General features: G+C 47.6%; 5 protein-coding genes across 6 annotated transcripts; 2 read left to right on the top strand and 3 right to left on the bottom strand.

Annotated features, from left to right (window-relative positions):
- Window positions 1-55: 55 nt before the first annotated feature.
- LOC117902732 (zinc finger protein 271-like) lies at window positions 56-2,785 on the bottom strand. Its single transcript, XM_034814306.1, has 2 exons — window positions 2,705-2,785; window positions 56-2,644 (listed from the first exon to the last, which is right to left on the bottom strand). The coding sequence occupies exon 2, from the start codon at window positions 2,638-2,640 to the stop codon at window positions 88-90; it is 2,553 nt and encodes an 850-aa protein (XP_034670197.1). The 5' UTR covers window positions 2,641-2,644; window positions 2,705-2,785; the 3' UTR covers window positions 56-87.
- Window positions 2,786-2,843: 58 nt separating this feature from the next.
- Window positions 2,844-3,927, top strand: LOC117902734 (60S ribosomal protein L7-2). Its single transcript, XM_034814309.1, has 3 exons — window positions 2,844-2,956; window positions 3,023-3,671; window positions 3,733-3,927. The coding sequence occupies exons 1-3, from the start codon at window positions 2,946-2,948 to the stop codon at window positions 3,844-3,846; spliced, it is 774 nt and encodes a 257-aa protein (XP_034670200.1). The 5' UTR covers window positions 2,844-2,945; the 3' UTR covers window positions 3,847-3,927.
- LOC117902731 (WD repeat-containing protein on Y chromosome) lies at window positions 3,904-8,069 on the top strand. Its single transcript, XM_034814305.1, has 6 exons — window positions 3,904-4,542; window positions 4,602-5,841; window positions 5,895-6,346; window positions 6,406-6,604; window positions 7,117-7,317; window positions 7,383-8,069. The coding sequence occupies exons 1-6, from the start codon at window positions 3,933-3,935 to the stop codon at window positions 8,044-8,046; spliced, it is 3,366 nt and encodes a 1,121-aa protein (XP_034670196.1). The 5' UTR covers window positions 3,904-3,932; the 3' UTR covers window positions 8,047-8,069.
- Window positions 8,056-12,567, bottom strand: LOC117902730 (rab3 GTPase-activating protein regulatory subunit). The gene is made up of 7 exons (XM_034814303.1): window positions 12,426-12,567; window positions 12,050-12,362; window positions 10,201-11,997; window positions 9,920-10,136; window positions 8,620-9,870; window positions 8,369-8,566; window positions 8,056-8,305 (listed from the first exon to the last, which is right to left on the bottom strand). The coding sequence occupies exons 1-7, from the start codon at window positions 12,499-12,501 to the stop codon at window positions 8,123-8,125; spliced, it is 4,035 nt and encodes a 1,344-aa protein (XP_034670194.1). The 5' UTR covers window positions 12,502-12,567; the 3' UTR covers window positions 8,056-8,122.
- Window positions 12,568-12,607: 40 nt separating this feature from the next.
- Window positions 12,608-15,350, bottom strand: LOC117902733 (short-chain dehydrogenase/reductase family 16C member 6). Of its 2 annotated transcripts, none has more exons than XM_034814308.1 (6): window positions 15,209-15,350; window positions 14,133-14,248; window positions 13,603-13,756; window positions 13,398-13,552; window positions 12,978-13,338; window positions 12,608-12,923 (listed from the first exon to the last, which is right to left on the bottom strand). In XM_034814308.1, the coding sequence occupies exons 2-6, from the start codon at window positions 14,153-14,155 to the stop codon at window positions 12,660-12,662; spliced, it is 957 nt and encodes a 318-aa protein (XP_034670199.1). In that variant the 5' UTR covers window positions 14,156-14,248; window positions 15,209-15,350; the 3' UTR covers window positions 12,608-12,659. The 2 variants fall into 2 exon arrangements, with proteins under 2 accessions (XP_034670199.1, XP_034670198.1); XM_034814307.1 differs by lacking the exon at window positions 15,209-15,350 and adding an exon at window positions 15,070-15,088 and having other exon boundaries at window positions 12,660-12,923.
- Window positions 15,351-18,541: the final 3,191 nt, after the last annotated feature.

Here is an 18,541-nt window from a genome sequence, read left to right as displayed (position 1 = left end):
CCATCTTCAATAATAATAAAAAATGAAACAATATTGAGTTTAGCTAATTCTTTCATTTAATCGAAATTTGTTTAAACCGCACATAAGTTATAAATGATAATGTTCTCTAAATTTAGTTGTATAACCAGATGGCCGCCTATATGATCGCTTGTCTTCGATATTGTGAGCACTTAATAAGTGTTCTTTGAGGCTGCGTAATTGCGTATACGTCGCTCTGCATAAGAAGCAGTGGTAGGGTCGTGCATTCGCGTGCGAATAAAGGTGATAGCGGAGATTTGCGTATTCAGGAAATGTCTTCGAGCAGTGAGGACACCTAAACACACTGACCTTGGGATAGCAGTCAGAAATCGTATATATTCGCTCCTCCGCATGTGTTTGAATGTGCGTCTCGAGGGCCTCTTGCTCTTTAAATGTTTTCGCGCACTGAGGACATTGAAATGGTTCATCATCTATGTGCGTATAAGTGTGTTCCCGAAGGTGGGACTTTTTAAAAAAGCACTTAAAGCAGAGCTCACACTTATAATCTGGATGATTTTGTATGTGTTTTGTAAGAGATGGCTTGTGCTTAAATGATTTCGGGCAGTGATCACACTTGAACGGTCGCTCCCCAGTGTGATTAAGGATTTGATGCTCTTGCGGTTCATCAGATATTTCAAGTTCAAATGACTTCGAGCAGTCAGTGAGGTGCTCATCGAGATCCGCTTTCTCTTGAAATGACTCCGAGCAGTGAGAACTAACATATGGTCGACAATCTGGATGTTTTTGTGTGTGGTTTGTAAGAGATGTCTTGTGCTTAAATGATCTCGGGCAGTGATCACACTTGTACGGTCGCTCCCCAGTGTGATTAAGGATTTGATGCTCTTGCGGTTCAACAGATATTTCAAGTTCAAATGACTTCGAGCAGTCAGTGAGGTGCTCATCGAGATCCGCTTTCTCTTGAAATGACTCCGAGCAGTGAGAACTTATATGTGGTCGACAATCTGGATGTTTTTTTATGTGGTTTGTAAGAGATGTCTTGTGCTTAAATGATCTCGGGCAGTGATCACACTTGTACGGTCGCTCCCCAGTGTGATTAAAGATTTGATGCTCTTGCGGTTCAACAGATATTTCAAGTTCAAATGACTTCGAGCAGTCAGTGAGGTGCTCATCGAGATCCGCTTTCTCTTGAAATGACTCCGAGCAGTGAGAACTTATATGTGGTCGACAATCTGGATGTTTTTTTAAGTGCTTTGTTAGAGATGTCTTTTGCTTAAATGATCTCGTGCAGTGATCACAATGGTAAGATTGCTTAAGGATAGGATCTTTAGTCTTTTGCGACTGACTGGAGGTGTGATTTTTAACAGTTATTTCATGTTCAAATTTCTTTGAGCAGTCAGCCTGAGTGGTGAGGTGTCTGTCGAGATCCGCTTTCTCTTGAAATGGCTCCGAGCAGTAAGAACATATATGTGGTCGATAATCTGGATGTTTTTTTAAGTGCTTTTTTAGAGATATATTTTGCTTAAATGATCTCGGGCAGTGATCACACTTGTATGGTCGCTCCCCAGTGTGAGTAAGGAGGTGCTTCGTTAGTGCATGTTTTTCTACAAATGCCTTTGAGCATTGAGAGCATTGAAATTTTCGTACACCCGTGTGAGTTCGGGTGTGTGATGCAAGGGTGCGTCTGATTTTAAATGACTTTGAGCAGCGGGAGCATTGAAAGGGTCGCTCATCGGAATGCATTATCATGTGAGTTCGGTGACCTGCGCTTTCAACGAATGACTTGGGGCATTCAGAACACTTAAACGGCCTCTCCCCAGTGTGAGTACGGCTGTGAAGTTTGAGAACACCTCTTGATGTATAGGTTTTTGGACAGAGGGAACATTTGAATGGTCGTTCTCCCGTGTGCGTACGAATGTGAATCTTTAGATTATTGGGTATAAAATAGGACTTTGGACATTCAGGACACTTATGTGGACGCTCCTTCGTGTGAATGGGTAGGTGTCTCTCGAGAAACGCTTTCTCTTGAAATGATCTCGGGCAGTAAGAACATTTGTATGGTCGATATCCTGTGTGACTTTGTATGTGATTTGTAAGAACTTTCTCACTTATATATGCTTTCGGGCAGTGAGTACACTTGAACGGTCGCTCCCCAACGTGAGAACGGCGGTGTACGTCTAGTTCTTCTTTTTCAGAAAATGCCTTTAAGCAGCGAGGGCATTTATGTGGTGGTTTAAGGCTCACTTTCCGATTAAATGACTTTGAGTATGGATGATCAATTAAGTGCCTACTAAGTGTATCCTTCTCACTTTGATCCTTTGCATCGGTTTCTAACTGGTTTAATTGCTCACTTCCAATACCCGACGTCTCGCAACTATCGTCTTTTGCATTATCACAGATTTCTTCTTCTTCTCTTTCCTCCTCCAGCCGCGTGAAATATAGTTTATGGCTCTGCTCGCAGGTTCTCTTGAGGTAGAATGCGCCCACTGCATCCTCTAGGCAGGGTGGACATATGTTTTCTGGGAGTGCATCCCCTCGCCAAACCACGTATCCTGTGCACTCCGTAATCATTTCAGCAATGCCAGTTTTCCTTATTGGAGTCTCATCAAAAATGTTTGTGAATGCTCCAGAAGTTCCCAAGCAAACTCTGCATATTTCCTCCATTGTTCTGCAAGTAAATGAATCTTAATGAATGTGATAACATGTGCGACAAGTTAATCAAACCCACAGACAGCTAATTGTTGTAGTTTTTCTAAGAAGTAAATATAGTAAACAAATGAAAATCCCTTTTAAGACGCAAAGTGCTGTTAAGCGCAACAGACATTAGCGATATTATCGATAAAATATTCCAATACAAGGTATTTTTCGGTATATTTCTGAGAATAGGGTCACACGGCCTTTTAGTTATTGTTTTGATTGCCGCTGCACGTGTTTTTTAGGAATTGCATATTAAAATACAAATTACAGAGATGTCGGACAAGTAAGAGCAATGAAAACTATATTTATTAGCTTATGTAACATAACATCATATAATTACACAAAATAGATACGCCGTGCCCAACAAATTACCCGGAAAAACCGTCTCCGTGTTAAAGCATCGGAAGCGACGTATTCTGCAAGACCAGTCGGTCATTGAACAGAAGAAAAATGATCGCATTAAGCGCAGAGAGAAAACCAAGACGCACCACAAATTCCGACGGGCCGAATCCTTTGTTATGGGCTACCTGAAGGCCGAAAGAACATCAAACCGAATCAGGCAAACCATTCTGAAGACGAACATAACCGAACAGAGTGCTGCGGCGTCCGACGATTCAAACCCCAAGCTGCTCTTTGTGATGCGCCATGCAGGCAAGAAAATCTTCGACAAGACCACCTCGGAAATATTCAAAACGCTGCGCATGGGCCAACGTCACAATGCCGTCTTCCTGGAGAACACCAAGGAGAACCAACTGTTGCTGCGCGTCATCGAACCCTTTGTGGTGTACGGCAATCCATCGTTGAGCACCATACGCGAGTTGCTGTTCAAAAAGGGCTTTGCACGCATCGAAGGCAAGAAGACGGCTATTCAGTCCAACACTATGGTGGAGGAGCATCTCGGCGACAAGGGTGTCATTTGCCTGGAGGATATAATCCATGAAATCTGCACAGTTGGACCCAATTTTGCAGCAGTCACTCAATTCCTGTGTGCTTTTACTGTAGGTTTCGATGGCTAAATGATTTATATTTGTTTTGTAATTCAATGATTCCCTTTTGCAGATGTCAAGTCCCCGCAATGGATGGCAGAAAAAGGTCTCGGTGTCATACAAGCGCGGCGGAGAGTATGGCTATCGTGGCAATGCCATCAACGATCTGGTTGCACGCTGCCTCTAGATGCCACAATCTAGTAGACTTTTAAGTTACATTTTCTATGCCTAAGTCCAAATAATACACACAAATTTGTCAATCAATTGAGCAAAATGTCTGCGATCTTCAATGCCAGTCGGGATAGCAAGACGGAGATTGAATATCAGACGATCTCCTCGACTGAGAGCTTCCTGCCAGAGGATCAGACGGAGCGTCTGCACAATCTAATATCCAAGGATCAGCTCGATAAGCTGCATCAGGCCTTCAGCGAGCGTCCCGACTCACAGGTCGGCTTCGATGATCTGCGCAGTCTGCTGCTGGAGCATGACATCACCTTCAACGATGCCGTGTACAAACGCCTCTTCCTGAAGATCAACCAGAATAGGGACTTTCGTGTCGATTGGAATGAGTTTGTCTCGTATCTGATCTTTGGCTTCCAGGAGGAGGATCCCAGCAGCCAAAAGGAGTCGCTCATTCTGCCCATTTCTGTTCCGCCTTCGGTGCGAAAGACCGAACACCGATCCACTGTGTGCTGTGTGGCTCTGCTCAAGGCCAAGTCGGATCAGGTGCCCATCGAGGAGGTCACCGAAACGGTTAACTTCTCCTTTGGCGGCGAAGATTCGCCCGAAGCCTCCGGCATGTGGGTGACAGCCAGTCACGAGGGCATGCTGCGCTTTTGGACCTCCCACATGGAGCCCATTCGAACAGCAACCTCGGAGAGCAGTAAGTCTAAGAGTCGATGAAGGTCTCGCTCCCAGGGTTAACCACACTCTTGCCGTTAGTCCACCTGAAGATGCCCACCTGGATACTGGCCGTGCAGGCTCTCTCGGATGTCAGCATCGTTTGCACTTCCTCCACAGAGCGTGAGCTGCGCTTCCACGAGACCATCGCCTCGACGTTTACGCTGCGTATGGTGATCCGCAGCATGCCCCACGCTGTCTACTGCATGAGCTATGCCTTCTACAACAACGGCAAGGTGCACTCGAAGCTGGTGCTGGGGGACTATGCGGGCAATGTGAGAATTATCTCATACTCGCCGCATCTGCGCGGTCCGTTCCAGGCCAAGCCGGGCGCTGCGCTCATCGAGGTGGTGTGGACGGATGTGCTGAAGGGCAAGATACCGCAGATGATACCCAAGGAGTACATCAATCTGCACAACGAGATGATCACCTGTGTCCACTATTCGCTGCACATGAACGCCCTGTTCGCCACAGCGGAGTACAGGAACACCAAGAAGTACCGCGGCCGCTGCCCGGGCATGATTATGGTCACATACGATGAGCGTAGCAACTTCCGCGTGCCCTTGGGTGTTTCCACTTTCTTTGTCGCGGAGAGCCACAACATTGTCGTCACGGGTGGACCCGACACGTTCGTTAGGATCTGGGATGTCTATATCCCCACGGAACCTTCGGCCATACTCACCGGTCACAATGGGGGCATTGTCACGGTCTTTGTGCAGCCGGAGGAGAACAAAGTGTACAGCGTGGACTACCAGAAGATCATCAAAGTGTGGGATCTGCAGGAGCACACACTGCTCCAGACCTATGGCGAGTTGGTGCGTCTCATCCATCCCAGCGAGACGGATTTGACCTACTTCTACCACTCGCATCTGCGCGAACTCATTGTGGCCGGTCGCAAATTAATCTCCATCAAGTGCTGTCCACGCGTGCGCGTGGATCTCACCGATGGCAACACCCATGCGGCACCCGTCTCCGTGGTGCTGTACAATCATTTATTTCGGAATATCGTCACCTGCGGCCTCGACAGCTACATCATTGTGTGGGATCCATGGAGTGGACGGCGCAAGATCATCATGAAGAACTGCCACACGAAGATGATTTACGGCGAGATCATTGACATTGAGATCACAGCCGCCACCTTCGATCCACTCGAGCAGTTTCTGCTAACGGGCGCCCGTGATGGTTCCCTGAAGATTTGGAACTACAATAATGCTGTGGTGGTGCGTAACATGAGCATAATGCCGGATCAGGAGGTGACTTCAGTCATTTGGGTGGTGGATCGGTAGGTCTTACACACTCAGCTTTACTCTCAATCACTCTGAGTCCCTTTGGCAGCATTCTGGCCATGGGTTGGGATCGTCAGGTAACCGAATTCAATGATGTGGAGGGTCGCGAGTACGGGGATCCCAAGAAGTGGTCCAAGTTCCACACGGATGACATCACCTGTGCGGATGTTAAACTGCGCGAGGGCGTGGTCACCGCCACCTACTCGGGTGAGGTTATATTCTGGAAGCTGGAAACGGGCCAGCCCTATCGCCGTTACAGCGTCATGGATCCCACACGCTTCATTGAGCTCAAGCTGACCGCCGAGGAGGAGAAGTTAATGCGTCAAAGCAAGCGTCTGATGTCTCGCACGGGTCACGGCTCCGGTCGCACCAGTCGGGTGACCACCTTCACCACCCCAGCTCTGCCCAAACCCGAGGACACTCGAGATTATGGCCAGAATGTACCTATATCCGTGCAGGCTGTGCTGTTCCTGCAAAAGCGACCACAGACCCTGCATCATGGTGAACTTCACTCAACAAACATAGTCAAAAATTTTGTATTAATTTGATTTCTTTTCCAGGCAGCGTCTTTATCTCTTTGGACACTGGCTACATACAGATGTATTCGCATCATCAGCGTGGTGGCTACATGAATCAGTTCATGTCTGTCCATAAGACGGGCGATTGTGTCTTAACCATGTGCACAGATCGCAAGAATCGTTATTTGTACACGGGCACTGCTTTTGGGTATATCAAGGTTTGGCACATAGTCAACTACTGGTGAGTTTTTGTTGAAGTTAAACCAAGGGAAAGCTGCAAAAGAATGCCTAAGAATAGTTAAGAAAACAACATACATGTCGTGTGCATTACTAGGTTAATTGTTAACCTACTGGAGTTACTCTGATGAGGATCATTGGGCGTGTTTGATTGCTCCAAAATGTCCAAATCTAATTTGAAATTAAGAGTAAATCCTACCCCGATTATTCTTTTTTGTGTTCTCTCTATCGGAGCACCTACTGTACCTTCCATAAAAGCCATTCTCAGGCCATTAAGCAACCACATGAAACGGTCTCTAACGACATTCCTCATTATTCTGCATGTTTATCAGAAACAAATTCCACCCACAACAAAGTTGACTTGGGCCTGTCCTTGCGTGTTCCAACAAAGTTTGCCCAATTTGTTTTCTTCTGGTACAAATAATAAATAAGTCATAACTGGCACAGCAGTCGCGACTCTGCCTCACTTGTTGCCATGATTAGTCCTAGTACAACCCTTGACATCCGTCGTTCCAGCGTGCCCGAAGCGGAGAAGGTGCACGTCTGCTTGCCCAAACTCCGACTCGAGTTTATCTTCCTGCGTAAGGAGTTCTGGGTGACACGGGCCAAGCGTGTGGTGCGACATCAGCGGGAACCGCTGCTGGTCAGCTCCTACAAGGCGCATCTGAAGGCCATCAATTCCATATCGTTCATAAATCTGCCCAAGATTGTGTTTTCGTAAGTAAATGAAAGCTGAACCAGCCTCAATCCAGACTCCTGTCTCAATCTCCATCCATTTGCAGTGGCAGCCACGATTACTCTTGTCGTTTGTGGACACAGGGCGGCCGCTACTTGGGCACCCTTGGCACTGTTCTGCCCTGGACCAAGCTGACACCCTTTGAGCGTGCTGGGGACGTGAATCAAGTCTATCGCCTGCCACCGGACATCAAAAAGGTGGCCAGCTCTACGACACTTAAGGTGATCTCTGGCCTGCAGATGGATCGGCCCGTCAAGCGTTCCGAGGCCAAGGCGCCCGAGGATCGTGAAGAGCAGACCGCACAGACGGAAGATGGCTACGATCTAAAGAAAATCTTCGATAAGCCACTGAAGGAACCCATTCTGGGCAAGCACTTCACGCTCCCCGGCAAGAGTGTCATGGATCAGCGCATCGATGTGGACACCACACAGAGCTACATTGCGGTCTACACGCATCTGAAGGTGCACAACACGGAGATGCTCGAACGCTTGCCCACGCCAGCTGTGATTAGTCGCGTGGCGGCGGAGAACTACTTGGAGCATTATGTGCCCGTCGAGGGCAAAGTGAACTTGAGTGGATCGGCGCTGAATATCAAGCAGCCGCCGCGTCGCCCTGCATCTCTGCGACCCAAAGATCCACGGAATATGCGCATGGAGAAGACACGCGGCGACATGGGTCCCGGGCCGAGTCCCAGTCAGCAGAGTCAGTAGGCCTCTGCATCGGGTATAATTTATATATATTTTTGGGGTTATTGCTGCTGAATGTTTTGGTGTTTAAATTAAAGTGTTAATTCTGCAATATGCGCACGGCATTGTACATCTGTGCGATGATGGGCAGCTGCTTGGACTCGCGACCCGCGCGGCACAGGCACTTGTACGTGTGCCCCAGCAGCTTGTCCAATGCTGCCACATCAATCTCATCCGGCTTCGTGGCAGCTATTGGTATGCTCTGCTCGGTCAGCGGTTCCTTCTGTGTGGCGTGGAGAACATTGTCCGATCAGTTCTGTGGATGATAAACGCTGGCAGCACTTACCAGGTTATCCAAGTAGCCCAACAGCTGATGCCCCACGGAGGCTATCTTGAGGAAGGTGGATTGAGAGCTCTCGGCATAGAGGTTCAACCGCCTGCCTGCGATCTCCAGCAGCAAACGTCCCAGTTCCTCGTCCTCGCTGATATCCTGCAGCAGTGTCTGTGCCTCCGCATCATAGCCAAAGGCATAAAGTTCCACAATCTGCGGAAGAACGTGTCGGAAATGGCTGAAGACAAAGCTGATGAACGCCTCACCTGACGCCTCAATATGGGCAACTTGTCCAGCTCCCAGCTGTCGGCTAGCGCACAAATCTTGGCCATGTAATAGACATGATCCAGTATGTAGAGCTGTTGGAGATCCTCCCTGATCAGATCCATGGTGACAGCCACCACGCGGCAGAGGAAATCTGTGCGCTGCTGCTGCAGCACCAAGTCAGGGCCTGGCAGCACGTACGGCAGCTCCTTGTTGATGTCCGCCAGCAGCGCCTTGTTGCCCATGGCATCGAAGAGCAGCGTCAGCGGCTTGGCCACACGCAGCTGGAAGAAGGCAATGAAATGCAGCACGCTGCAGAGTTCGGTCTGCAGCTGCAGCAGCTTGGGCATGGCGTGATGCTGCTGCAGCGCCAAGAACTGCAGCGGGAGTGCTCCCTCGCTGAGGGACTGCTCGAAGTGAAGCTCTCGCTTGTCGTGCTCCAGCGAGCTGGTGAAATGCTGCAGAAACTCCAAGCTTAGCTCGAGAAACTCGGGCACTTTGCCCGCTGACATATCCAGATCCTGCTGGCACATCTTGTCCACCGGCAGGCGTCCCACTTTTTGTATCAATTTTGCTGCCGCTTGCAGCGGAAACTTCAGCGTGGCATTCCACAGCATGCAGCAGATGCCGTGCTTCAGGGCCCAATCGGGCGTGCGGAATTCGGACAGGCAGAGCAGCGCTGAACGCATGTGGTCGAGAGATGAGAGCTGCTTGCTCCACTGCACCATATACTGCCAGGACATGAGGCTCAGCAGCACGCCCGACTCCAGGCTGAAGGGAAAGTGAGCGCGCAGCAGTGCCAGTCGCTCCAGCACGGGCTCATTGGCGGGCTGCACCTGCACTTCCTTGGCCAGCTCCAGCTCTGTTTCTTGCTCCTGCTCCTCCTCTGCCTTCTCCTCTTCCTTTACTTTGGCTCTGGTCAACTCGCGACTCTCTTCATTCAGCTCATTTTCTGCCGCTGTTATCTCCACAATCTTGCTGGGATGCAGCTGCGCGCTGACCAACCATTTGGCAGTCAGCTCCGTGACGATGCCTTTGCCACCGCTGACGATGCTCTTGAGGCTGCAGTCTGGCGTCTCGTACGGCATTTCAGGACCCACTGGCTCGCGGCAGGTTAGCGGCTTGCCCAAAATGGCACCCAGCACAGACACATCCTCCAGTTTGCCCGTGAGCAGGCCCCACTGTGCCTCGTCATGGGAGATGCGTTCCCAGCGTTCCTCCTCCTCGTTCTGCGATGATTCGTCACACGAGCCCTGTAAAATGGAGCTGTAATCAATGCTTTAAAGTTGAGACAGTTCTTACCTCCTTGCGATTGCGCCAGAGACTTGTGGCCACCGTTTTGCAGACAATTGCCACGAGCAGACCAGAGAACTGTTTGCTCTCCAGCAGCTGCTCGCGCACCTCCTGCCACCAGGGCGAAATGGCATTGTATGCATAGCCATGGATGTGCTCGCCGGCCAGCTCGCAAATGGTTTGCACCATTGCCGCAATGCGCGACATGTCCTCCACGACTTCATCACTTCAAAAAGGGAAGAAACAAAAAGCTTAAAATGTGTCTGCAAAAGGTTTTCCTTTGCTCTTACCAGTTGTTGTACTTGAAAGGCTTTTCCAGCCAAAACCAAATGATAAGCGTCAGCAGATCCTTGCTGGGCAGGCAGGCCTGACCGATCCACTGCTTAAACTGGCCGAAGCACAGGCTCTGGCCAAAGAACTGACTGAAGAGATCAATGCTGACGGCCCCAAACTTGTCTGACTTCTCGGGCAGCAAACTGACGCCATCCGCAGCCTCAATGTTGAAGATGCTCAGGTAATCCACAAACTCCTCCGACTTGTGGACATCCCTCAGCTGAAAGCTAACCTCGCGAGTGCCAGTTGGTTTGTCCCTCACGCTGCCATCGTCCAGCAGCAGCACCAACTTATTGATCGTCACCAGATCGGCATCCGACAGCTCCAAGTGCTCCACGGGTGGTTCGTTGTCACTGCGCTGACTGGCTTGACTGAGCGCCAGGTAGAGGTCCGTGAGGCGTTTGTAGTTCTCAATTTGATGCACAAACTCGTGATAATCCTCGCCAGCTGTGGCCTCGGGCAGCGGCTTCTCGATGAATGCATTCACAATGCATTGGAATACGAAAGGTTGCAGTTTCTTGCTCTTGAGCAGCATTTCCAGGCACTGCTGGCGCACCTCCAGCGTCTGCAGTTCGCTGGCCAGCTCGGCAATCTCCTCCAGCTTCTGGCCATTGTCCGCATCGTGGGTGAGGGCGCGCATTTGGTTCCTGAGACGCCGCAGCATGTGGATATCACGAGACGTCTGCGAGTTGGTCTCACTCAGCGCATAATGAAACGGTATGTGGATCTCCTTCAAGCTGCTGTCGCTGGGATCCAGGAACAGGCAATGGTTGATGACAGGCGACTTCCTGGATTGCCCACCTCCCCCACCCGCTGCTGTGGCTGTGCCCAGAGCACTGTGATTATTGTAAATCAATTGGCCGCTCTTGCACACAGTAAAGGCCGCCACTTTGGGTCCATTCTGCAGCGCCCAGATGTCCAGGCAGCCCATACGCGGCGCATAGATGACCAAAAACAAGGCTTTCCTCTTGTGTGTCTTGATGCCACGCACGGAGCGCTCCTTGACGGGAACAAAGGCGCATTGGGCATCGCGATAGCCCTTCCACACGCGCAGAATGATGGCCTGTTGCGTGTCCACCAGCATCACACGATCCAGATTATCCGTGACGACAGCCAAGCGGCCGCCTGGTGCTATGGCCAGCGTGAGGCCATCCCTTTTGCCATCGTACAGGCGGCAGCGAATGCGCATGGGCGCCTCCTTGGTGGGCTGCGGCAGCGGGGCATCTTCGGGGCTTGGCGGTGGCTCTGGGGCACGCTTGAACAAGCCTCCAAGTAGATTATTGTAGGCTAAGCCTATGACACCCTTGGCCACCTCACCCAGTGAGACGGTCTTGTAGCCCTCCTCGGCATGAAAGAATCCCAAATAAGGTTCCGCTCCGGCTGCCAGCACTTGGGAGCTGCGGGGCGGTGTGGCATGCACCTTGGCATAGTACCCGTGGCCAATGCTCTGCTGCACAATGTAGTCATAGGTCGGCGGACGTTGTGTGCTCGATATGGCAGCGTCGTTAATGATGCCCTCGCGCTCCTGTTTGAATTTGTACTTCTGGAATGGCACCACATCCGCAATGGGATAGGAATTCCGCTCGAGTGCGCCACGCTGCACATTGTGGCGACAGTTAATGAGTGTGGGCAATATGTCCTGTCCCTTCATGAAGCACAAGCAGCGTGTGTACACAATGTAGAGCAAGGCATCGCCCTCGGAGTGGCGTGGCGGGGATTGCAATTTGACGCCAATTACAGGATCCTCCTGGCAACTGCAAAATACACACATAAATAGCTGACTGTAGAAAGAATTGAATGACTAACCATTGTGAGAAGAGCTTTTGGCCAGAGTCTGTGTAAAAGACAACCAGACCAGAGACCAAGCCCACTGCCACGCACGTCCATTCTGTGGCTCCATCGTTGTTCCGACTCTGATGCGTCATTGGCAGACACGTCAGACTGGTCACTATCTGATTGGGATCCTCCAGCTCGCCAGTCCACCCCAGGGCGTAGGTGTTGGCATGTCCATTGCTGCTCCAGCAGGTCGACAGAAAGGCTAACTTCTCCCCCTGGGCCAGCGCGATCAGCTCACCCGTTGGGGAAATGGCAGAGTTGATGGCATTTAGCCAGTTATCGTCTGCTCCATGGAAAGATTTTTGATTAACTACGGTAGTGCTAAGCTTAACTTTCAGTGTCTCACCATGCCCGAGGCCAAAGTATTCCTGAACTTTTCTAAAATCGCGTATTTCCCCAAATGTTTTCACTTCGCAAGCCATTTTCTTTTGTTGTCATCGCACAGCTGTTGGTGTGACCAGAGTAATCGGTGTAATGTATCGATATTGGAGCAACAGGTATCGATGGCAGAGTTTTTGCCATTCAACGTTGAAATGTTTAAAATATTTATTTCGTTATTCGCAACATAATCAAAGCAAATCTAAATTAAGTCCGACTCCACGCCACTGTCAATGTAGTCCTTAAGCATCAGACCACAATGATCTGGCAGGAGTCTCGTCCAGTTGTTGATGTGCAGCAGACAGCTGGGAATAGTGGCTTCCAGAGCGTCGGAGCGATGTGCCTCGACAATACGCATTGCCACCTCCTTGGGATCCAGCAAACCCAAGATCGATGGGAACTTCACCTTCGGATGCTTGCACAGGCCCGTGTTGGTCATGTACGGGAAGATTGTGGTGGTTTTTATCTGTCCGCAAAAAGGAGATTAATTCTGCTTGGAAGCTCGATTAATATCTCTTACCATATTTCTGTAGGGTCCTTCGCGTAGTTCCTCATGCAGCGCCTCCATGAGGCCGCGCACAGCGAATTTGGTGGCACAATACGGCACCAGATTCGAGAGTCCCACCACACCCGCGATGGAGGACAAAGCGATAATGTGGCCGCGATTCTTCTCCTCCATGTGGGACAGGAAGGCCTGGATTGTCCAGAACTGCGAGAAGACATTCACATCGAAGACGCGTTGGATCTCCTCAGCGGATTGCTGTAAAATGGGATGCGTGGGCATGATGCCCACATTGTTGACCAGCACGGATATGGGTCCCACCTCTGCCTTGACGCGATCCGCCAGTGCCATAACCTCCGCACGCTTGGAGACATCGCAACTGAAAAGGGGATACAAATATTTGAATGTTTGAGGTTGTTTCGTACTTGAAATACCCACATGAAACTGTGAACGTTGCCCAGATTAAGTCGCTTGGCCTTTTGTACTGTCTGTAGATTGTTCTTCTCATTAATGTCCACACATATCACTGTGCTGCCCAAGGATGCGTAGTGCAGCGCCAGCTCCCGGCCAATTCCGTGGCCAGTGCCGGTAATCTGTAACGAAACATTTGAATGCCTATATTTTATGATTGTCCGCTACTTACCAGCACAACTTCACCGCTGATATCCTTAAGCCTTTTGGGCAACACTTTCTGTATGAGCATGATAAACATTTCCAGAAAGATGCGCAAGAAAAGCAACAGAAATTGTAGAACGTCCTGCAGAACATCAAAGAGTCTCTTCGATGCAGTTGTGGTGCTACAAAATGGTAGAATAAACATTAAACACTCATCTAATTGTGTATGCCATGGTCAATAGCAATAGCACAACAATTAGTTGGGTCAACTACTAGCTCAAGTAGAAGCAAATATTTGCCAAAAGTCGAGGCTTGGCAAGCCCCGAAATGATTTAATTTGTCTATTTGTATGCGGTTTGCTGCATGTGCAATGTTCAAACGTTCGAATAGATTGTAGTCGCCGGACTTTGCCATTGTATCCATAGTGCCCCAAGCATAAGATAATGGAAAATGTTCAGACTTGATGCAAGTGTTGACTCGGGTTCTTGGCCCCTTATTTTGGAGCGCTTCTCAGAGTTGAACTTTGAATCAGGCCACACATAATGCGATAACACTTACTGGATAATTTCACGCTCAATCATGGCGACAGTTGATAAGTTTGTTGCTTGGTTGCGTTTTCCTTTTAATCTCTTTGCCCTGACAGCCCTTTGAGCGTCCAGTGATGTGGATAATTTCTATAATGAAACAAAATAATGTTTATCAGTCATGGGTAGCTTGGTTTTTGGTTTTTGGTTTTGTCTTGTTTTGTTTATCTCTTCCTTATTTGCTGGTTTCCTTTTTCGCAACTTTTGGTGAGCTTTTGATCAAATTATTGTATTTTTTCCGATTTATTTATGTACAACCGGCTGGGAAAGAGCAGCTGGCTGCAGCGTAGGCGAGCGACGAAAGCAAATGCAACATTTCCACTTTCGTTTTCGTTTCGTTGCGCCTTGCCTAGCGTCTGGGCAACAAAATTACGTGCACTCCAATGTGGCACAGACAGAGCGAGAGAGAGGACGACACGATTACGCCTTTGCCCATGCCAAAAAGTGCAACCAGGCGAGCCACTTGGCGCTGCTCTTGGTGTAATTCTCTTCGATTCGACTGCGCTGCGGCTATTTGGTTGTGGTCTCTCGGGGTCTCTTGGCAGCGAGTGGCAGCCAGCTACATGGCTACATGGCTTGTTGCAATGGGGAAGCCAAGTGTTTGTTGCAACAACCAAAAGCCGTAACCATAAAATGCAAAGAGGTTTGCTTGATTAGTTTCAGCTATTTGCTGTTGTGGGATTTTGTTTTAAGAAATATTTTCTTTTTTTGGCTTAGAACACTTCTGGACTTTGCCTTCAGTAATTTTGGAGTTTTTCTCTTCTAATTTTTTTCGCGAAAGCATCAAATGCTTTGGTATAAGTTAACCGTTAGACAAAAGAACGATCGTTTTTTTGTTATTTTTCTTTGCAATAAAATAAAAATCTTTAGAAGAAAATTATGCACTTTAAAATTAATGTTATGATATTCACCGCTGAGCACTTTTTTCAACATTTCCATTAATTGTTCACGAAAACATTGCAACACTTTAATGACAAGACTGGAAATCCTAAGATTCCTTAACACATATTCCCCAAACTGGTATGAAAAACAAATTTACGCAATATTTACACAATATCCCAAAGAGATCCGAAATGCAAGATCGGTTTCCAAGTCAAAGCTTGAACGGGGACCGTTAAGTCTCGTTGCTCGCAGCAAAATGATTTCAGCAGCTGCTGCTGGAAGCAAACGAAGCGCCTGTTGGAAAGGCGGAGCTGAGTGCGGGCTCCAAGAGAGTGAGAGCGATTGGGGCCTCAGAGAGTGTAGTGGAAGACCGGCCACAGATGATCCTTGAGATCTAGTCTGAAAACTGATAAATGATCTGCAATCTGTATGTTGTCTGGCTGGTGTCTTTGTTTACACGTCTCCAGGTGCGTAGAGATGACCTTCATTCAGGGTAGGGAGTGTCCAGACTGAAACAAAAGACCGGGAAGCAGCAGCAGCTCTGTACATACAAACATACACACACGAGCAAGCGAAGCTTAGCATTATTTACCGTTTCTTTGCTGCATGTTAACTTTTCGTTTCTGTTGTTGTATGAGTAAGCAAAAGTTCGATCTGCAGTCGGAGCCAAGTTCAAGTTCAGCAATCATAACAGTAAGTGAGAGAGGGGGGAAAGAAAGAGATTAAAGAGGAAAGAGAGTGTGAGAGCGAAATATGAATGCCGTTTCTGTATTAAAACTCTTTTGCAGCTCTTGTCCTTGAGTCCATAACCAGTATTTTGTTCAGAAAGTTACTTTTACTTAACTTTGCTCTGCTTTACTTTAATTGGCTTTTATTTTTGGTGTTTTTGTATACCCTGTAATACCGTTGCAATGCAAAGAAGGTAGTATTTGTGAATACATAATGTACATTCAATGGGCTGGATTACATACACACATATTTATGTATGTACATAGCTGCGATACCTTCTTTGTGAAAAAATGTTCTATAATAATCTCCGGAAACGTCAGACAAGTATTGCATTTTTGTTATTGCAGTTGCCTTAGTTGTCACAGCTGAGTCTTAAGCTCGGCAAAATGCAAATAAAAAGCTGTTCCAGGGTATCAACAGTCACGGCTTCAGCAGTTACGTCTCTTTGCCTTGCTGTTTATATTTATTATCTTTCGATGCTGTCTGTAGATATTCCTCGTTGCTGTGGGGAAGGTCAATGAAGGGCTGCCCGCATTTTGCGTTCAGTTCTGTGCGATCGACGACCCGTTCACATAATTGGTGTCAATTTGGTGTGGAACAGTAGCAGCACATGTAGCGCATCGTACAGTAAAGATATATCTTAATGGACAAGTGCACAATGAACTGCCGAACTGCCTATAAATAAACTTACGTTATTGATGTTCTCTCTTGGTTTGCCCTATAGAGCTTTTACTGTACTTGCACTTGCCGTACTGTGCATCGCATTTAAAGCTCAGTGGAGCAAGCATAAGCATACACATAGCTTTCAACCCTAATCAAATATCGAAGCTTCGGTTTCTTGACTGCCATTTGAATAATCATCAACTTCCACACAAATGAAAACAAACAATGTTTCTGCTTATTATGTCTCTCCCTTTCCTCTTTCCCGTTTGGTTAATGGTCGTGTTTTGTGGTCTAGCTTGTTGCTTATTGTTTGGGCTTTATGGTTGCGTTTTCCCCTTTAGCTTCGCTATGTTCTGGTACTGGTATTTTCTCCTTATCGATATGGCGTGCATTAGCAATCAATATGACATGTCAGGCACATGGAGACAGAGGGGAATGACAACAGCGGCTTGGAGCACATGGTAGTTAATTCATATCAGATATTAGATCTGATTTGATAAGTTCCGAAACGGGTTACTAATGTGCAATGCACACACTGGTTATGTTTCTATTTCTGACTTAATTAGGGAGCTACCGTCGGGCTATACTTATAATGTTTACTTTGATTTCCAAAACAAACTTCACTTCTTATGCCTAAATATATTTCCGTTGGCAGTGAAAAACAATTAAGAAATTCCGAACGGATTTGCATAGCTAGCAGCCTTGGCATTGAATATTGCCATCATTTTAATGCATATGCGAGTACGTAGTACTCTACGTACAAATATTGTATGTACTAGTAGATGTTCCATTAGCTTACCTCATCTTTAATTCGAATATTTATAAAAACATTACACTTGGTATGTTCTGCTAATTGTCAACTATCAATCCAACTACTCGTCCAGCCATTAACATGCAACACAAACTGGGAAAACAGCAAAGCGCCGTACATGAAATACCCTCTCCATCTATTTCATGTTTGTGTAATTCTTGGAATCAAAAACTTACAAGTATAAAATGCAGTTCGAAGACAGCATACCTTAACTGCCTCTCGATCTTTATGATAGATTTTTATGTGAGAGCCCATGATAAACAACTCACACTTAGACTTAGAAAGTGATGTCTAAGTGATGTCACATCCACTGCATAGCGCTGACCTTGCTCTATCGCAGTAACATTTTTAGCTCTTCCATAAATTTAAACATTCGCGTGTATTGAGTCTACCAAAAACCAGTTGACACAGCTTTTATTCAATACACCAGCTATGTGCAGCAGAATCAAAACAAACAGAACTTTCTTGCCAATCCAGTTGTACATTTCTTAATGATTAATGAGCACTCCTAACTCCAATCTAAATATGAAAAGTGTCACGAATATATCTCTTAACAAATTCACAGAAACAAATATGTTTTTGCTGTACATTCAACATTAATTTCGCAAACTTTCTGTCAAATTCGTTGGGGCTTCCCTTGTGTTAGGGTATTTAATTGTCCACGCATGTGGCAGCAATGCAATGTGGCAGCCTGAAAGGCGGCTTCAGTTGCCGCTCGGAAGTCAGGCGGCGCACAACGTCAAGCAAAATAAAGCGGTAGTCAGAGGCAGAAGGAGATCGAGCCGGAAAAGGGGCAAAAGCCAAAATGTGAGTGTCTAAGGAGATTCTTCGGCGGCGGCATGGCAAGGACCTGCATATTGTTTTATGTTCCACTTCCTGTCTGTGTGTGTCAGTGTCTGTGTTTATTGTGTGTGTGGGCTCGTGATTTGTTTACCTGTCAAAATAATAAATATAACTTTTGTTTTCGTGGGGCATAAAATACGGTTGGTGGCATTGGAATTGGAGCCAAGCAGCCGCGAAGCAAAGCCAGGGCGAAGGCCTTTCGGGCGCCTGTCTGGCATGTCCTGTGCTGTGCCAAGTGCAGTGTCAAAAGTCGAGCGAAGGATAATGGCCCAGAGCCAAAACTGACAAGAAAATGGCCTCCCGACACTTGCCAGACACGTTTCCTTTCACTTTTGGAGCAGCTTTAAAGAAATTTGAAATAAATTCCACGTGCGCCTTAAAGTATGCAACAGTTTGGTTCCACTTAGTTGACTTTTCGTTTCAATTCAAAATAAATGCTGGAACTGATCCCATTA

The sequence above is a fragment of the Drosophila subobscura genome, chromosome U (assembly GCF_008121235.1).
Source record: "Drosophila subobscura isolate 14011-0131.10 chromosome U, UCBerk_Dsub_1.0, whole genome shotgun sequence".
NCBI lineage: Eukaryota > Metazoa > Arthropoda > Insecta > Diptera > Drosophilidae > Drosophila > Drosophila subobscura.
The sequence above is the reverse complement of the archived record's forward strand: the minus strand, read 5'-3'. Positions and strand labels throughout refer to the sequence as shown.